This window comes from Frankliniella occidentalis, unplaced genomic scaffold, assembly GCF_000697945.3.
Source record: "Frankliniella occidentalis isolate FOCC.00 unplaced genomic scaffold, Focc_3.1 Scaffold69, whole genome shotgun sequence".
NCBI classification, from domain to species: domain Eukaryota; kingdom Metazoa; phylum Arthropoda; class Insecta; order Thysanoptera; family Thripidae; genus Frankliniella; species Frankliniella occidentalis.
In genome coordinates, this window is record NW_026267199.1 from 647,502 (window position 1) to 652,772 (window position 5,271).

The 5,271-nt window shown below is 50.1% G+C and overlaps 1 protein-coding gene across 1 annotated transcript in view; it reads right to left on the reverse strand.

Moving 5' to 3' along the window:
• The window catches only part of LOC113203924 (IDLSRF-like peptide), a 71,907-nt gene extending 66,732 nt beyond the window's left edge, over positions 1-5,175 (reverse strand). The window contains exon 1 of the mRNA XM_026418874.2: positions 4,885-5,175. Within this exon, the coding sequence (XP_026274659.1) occupies positions 4,885-5,008 (124 nt within the window). The 5' untranslated portion in view covers positions 5,009-5,175. The remainder of the gene's footprint in view (positions 1-4,884) is intronic.
• Positions 5,176-5,271: the final 96 nt, after the last annotated feature.

Sequence of the window (5,271 nt, forward strand, 5' to 3'; positions counted from 1 at the left end):
AGGGAGGGAGGGGAGAGGTGCTCTAGCCTGAGCTTCCGCCTGCTGAGGGGTGGCCAACTCAAAGAAATAGCGCACACAGAAATACAAGAAAACACTCCAGAATACAGAATACACAATGTGTAAAACGTTCCAAAATTTGTCGCTTTCTAGGAACAAAATTGCATCCGTACAACTCTCTAAAATAAAAGGGGAAGACGTAGACAGTGAACACTGTCCTAGCGCGCTCAGTTCGTTGCCCTGGTGGTGCAAAGCACGGCAGGCCATGAGGGCACCATGAATAAGAATGGATATAGAACGCACGCTGCGTCGTCGTGTTTTTCTCAAGTTATTCCGTTGGAAAGACGGGTGGAGGGGGTTGCGGAGACACACGGTGGCAATATAACTGCAGCTCGCCCTGGTCCGCCCGGTCTGCAACAACGGTATATTCTTTGCGTGGCTGGGGACAACACAAGCGCGCGCAAGTGTGTGTGTGGGTGTGTGAGTGCGTTATTTCCACGCGTGTGGTGGTGGTGGTAGGGGAGGAGGTGTGCGCATACGCTCAGCTAGCGCTCGGTCGCCCCGACTTTACAGAGCCCCGGCTCAGAAAAGGAAAGCGAAGACAAGCTCTGCCTTTTCATTTGCGCCTCCCCTCCCCCTCGTGTGAGGGGTGGGCGTGGGTGGACTAGCCTCCAAACAAACGAGCAAAGACTCGCTATGGCGTCAAACAAGCCCGACCAACACTGTGTGTGAGAATCACTAAAGTTGAAATTTAAAAGCGTTATTGAAGCGTATTTAGCTTTCTCGGATAGGAATCGCTTACATAAGAACGCTTTTTTAAAAAATTCGAACACGATTCAATAACGCACTGCAACTGCATTTTTTTTTCTTTTTATGTGTTTTTCTTACGTGTAAGGTTACGACGCCGTGCCTGGCACACCTTGCCCCCAGCCCAGGGTGTGAGGGGTGGGTGCCTCGGGGTGGTGGGGCCCTTGGGGCGCGATGGGCGGGAAAAAGAACCGTGCAGAGCCACACCTGAGTCTCTAGAGCCGGGACGACCCGGTCCTTGCGTACGGCAGAACACGGCCTTACCGGTAGGGTCCGGGGTCCGGGTCCGGGTGTGGCGTGGCGTGGCGCGGCGTTCCAGGAAGGGGTGGAGTGTGATGTGTTGGCTCCCCCCTTTTTCATTGTACCGCCTCATTCTCTCTTTCTTCCGCCCCCTTCATTATCGACCCTCCCTTTGCTCTCTTGCGCGCGTTTCTCTCGCACTCACCGCGATATGGGAGCTCTCGCGTCCCTGCGCCCTTCACCCATAGGCCTCCCCTCGACGTGCGCACACACGTGCACGTTCGTAAACCAGAGAGAGAGAGAGAGAGAGAGAGAGAGAGAGAGGGGGGGAAGCGAGGGAGAGAGAGATAGAGACCCTGACTCACGAGGATAATAAAAGGCATGGGCCTTCCGTCCACATTTACCCGCGTGGGCGAAGTAGAAATATGTGTGCAGGGGTGTGTGGGTGGTGTGAGAGTATGTGCGCGGTGGGGGGGGGGAGCTAGGAGGGGTTCTACAAGAGAGGACGGGGACGGAAGAAGTCTGCAATGATGTGGCGATCTGCGCCTTCATCTTTAGCGCCCAACGGATGGGCAGTGCAGTGCGGGCAGGTCAGCATACCAGCAGGAGACGGGGAGGACAGATGTGGGAAGAAATGCTTCACAATTCTCTGGAAACTCACAGGTGTAGAAGATGGGACTGTAGATTGGACTGATAAAGCGGCATTTTTGTCTTACAAAAATTAAGAGTGGGGGAAGGGAGGGGCGAATCAGCCACCTGGTATACTTCCATGTTAGTCCAGCGTTTAAGTTATTTTTGTTTTCAGTGTATAAACATTACAATATAACTCCTGTTTAAATGTGTGCCGGGTGTATTGAATCCGCTCATATCCCACATGCCCATTTATTACCATCAGACCGGGACCGGGATGGTACCAGATGGTACGGAATGCCCATGAGACTCGATGTGTAAAAATTAACTACACTGCAAAATGGTGCGTCACAAAGAGAACCTCACTTTAATCAGATAGTAAATAAGGCCTATGTGCGAAGAAAAATTTCGAGGAATACGAATTATTGAGATCTTACGTAAAATTTCTTATTTCAAGATTTCGGGTCGGGACAAATTAATTTTTATTATGAACAAGCTAAACGAGGTTTTCAATGCACGTTTAATGCGTATACTTAGCCCGAGACTTAGCCACAATAAGTGGTTCATAATATCACTTATTACATGACATGAAGCTACAGCTGCAGGTTGCAGCATGAATCTGTACATGATTAACTACGCACGATTGTGCTTGTATTATTATAGTAAACAATGTTCAGAATTCAACAAAATGGCTAATTACACAACGAACATTGTAGCGACAGCAAAGTCTTTTGTGTCGCTACACGCTTCGAGCTAGGTCTAGACGAGTAACGACTACGAACTTAACGTGTCACGGTGTGACCGGGCTAAGCGTTACCACCCCCTGCGTAAGATTAGGGGAGCTGTCTATGAGATGAGGGTGTGGCGGGGCGTGGTGAGCCGCGGGGACAAACAACGCCAGCGCGTCGGCCCTTCGGTCATGTGGACCTAATCATACACGAGAACAATGTGCCCCCCCGGGCCGGGCCCCGGCCCCAGGTTAGGCGCACTGCCAGGACCGAGGCGGGCCGAGGGTTCTGGGCTGAGGCCTGCCCTGCGAGCTAATTTAATTTCGCTATATTTACCCTGCATGACAATGAGATGAGTTTTCCCCCATCCCCCATCCCTGAGCAAGAATCTGTCGACGGTATGAAAAAATGTAGCGGACCTCAGACGTCGTTTGTTCTCATCTCCGATCCTACCGTGAAAAGAATGGTGAGAAAAGAAAATGAGTTTGAAACAGGCGCAAAATGATCCGCTGCAGACAAGTTGCAACGCACACCAGAACAAAAACAAAATACACTTTGCGCAAATATGCATCAGAGCAGCGAGCGTTAAAAACTATTCCTAAGTGTAGATACAGAGCTAACCAAACGCGAGTGTGATTTTCACACCAGGCGTGATTTACACGCTTCGTAAGCTTCACGCAGCCAATCAGGAACCGACTTTCATCACGCCGGGCGTGAAAATCACACCAGGCATGAAAATCACGCCTGACGTGAGAATCACGCCCGCATTTAGGGAACTCTGTATCCACCTTAAAACTGGACAGATTGTGTAAAACTTTCTCGTTCTAGGAACAAAATTGTTCCATTACGTTTAGAGTGTACAACGTGTACGAAAGAGTGCGTTTCAATTAAGTATGCGGCCACAACTGGCTTACGGCTGTTCGTTCAGCGGAAATCCCGCTGCGTCCTTGTGCGTGCAACAAGACGACCAACAATGTAAAATATCCTTGTTGATTTACCTTGGATTTACAATATCTCTTTTTACAAAATATGCATGTTAATTTACGTGACCGCTCATGGAAATTTCCCCTGTAAAAGCTCAGCTTTCAACTATTTTTTTACAGTGAATCACTTCCCATTCCCAAGCAGAATTTTCGATCGATGATTTTTAAGTTTGTCCGTCGTCTCTACTGGAAAAACAAAGGTGCGAGATGTCAGGGGTATTAAAATCGTTTTAGGGGTGCTAACTTGCATATTTTTCATATTTATTTTTCAAAGTTACTCCATGAGCCTACACGGGCAAAACAACCACATATTGGAGTCTACACACAAAATTGGATTTTTTTAAATTGCGTAATTTTGTAGGACTTTTACTGTGCCTAAGCTTAACGTAGTTTTTAAACGCACGTTTTAATGCATATTCAAGCACAAACCGTACATAATATCACTTGTCCACGAATCTTGTGTACACCTGCATTACTCTAAATGAATCCCTGCATGCGCAACTAGCCCACATACGAACGATCCTACATATGATAGGGCTCTGATAAACGGGCAGCAAGTGAAAAGCAAGTCAAAAAGTACAAAAAATTGCAATCAAATTATGTCATTTTAGAGCGGAACCCCAGGAAGGTTCACATGACGTGGAAATTTGCATTTTGGTCTGTCATGCAGTGTACCTGATGGTAATTACAGGGCTGTCACTCTATGTATCGACGAGTGCCGGTCCGTTGGTCAGCCCCTCCCTAGCCCTCGGCCCTATAGCTGCTAGTTGCCGGGACGTCATATCGACCAAAATAACGACTCGCATTCCCGTCGAGCGCGTCGCTTGTCTATCATGTACGTGTTACGCACGAGTAACGCACGAGTCACACACGAATCACGCACGAGTCACGCACGGGTAATGCTTTTCACGAATATGATGTCAAAAGGAGGTTTACATGAATTGTCACACAACCATGGCGGTTGTAAATTTTACGATGTTGTAATCTGATGACTGCGTGTGAGGGCGAAACAAGCAGCATACCATAAACACGCAGGTAACTGTTATTGTGCTGACTGGACTGAGTCACCCGGAGCAATCGCGGCATAGTACTGTAGATTCAGATTCCTAATCGCACTTTTGTGTCCGCAGAGTAGGCAGTATACTTACTGCCAGGAAAGTATAGCACTACGATAAAACGTTCGCTAACTACATTTCAAACATGGAGCCGTAACCCATTTTTACACCTTTCAACTATCGTAAAGATGTAGACAAAATAAACGAGGTAAAGTGCCATCTATTACTGTAAATTGTTGATTGTTGTCCAATAGTTCCATGAACAACTCTAACGCTATACATCAAGTCAAGTTATTGTCATTTCAATCCGATTTTGGGCCGATAAACGTTCTTGACCGGTGGCAAACATATCTGCCCAAGGGCGGGAGCTTGAGGGGAAGGCGGGGCAAAAGCGGAGGCCGGGAGCCTGAGCGGCCCAAACAACAAGTCCGACGAATGTCTTACCGTTCCGCTTGGCGTTGAGGTGGCCGTAGAGGCGGCTGAGGTCGATCCCCGCGACCGGCGCCACGAGCCCCGGCATCATCAGGGCCATCCCCAGCCCGAGGTACAGCATCCCGGCACCAGCCATGCTCAGCACCAGGACGAGCTTGTCGGCGGCCTCGGGGCGCGCGCGCACGCGGAGGCGGCGGGGCGGGGTGGGGTGGAGTGCGGCGGGGTAGGGCAGGCGGGCAGGGCGAGCGGAGCGGCGGTGGCGGGCGTTCCGAGTCCGCACCAGGTTCGCGTCGGTGTGAGCCGAGGGGGTCCTGTTGCTCTCCGCAGCGGGGCTGGAGGGCGGGGCGGGGTGAACCCCCCACCCCCTCCACTCCGGGGGGCCGTCGCGCAGCCCCCCGG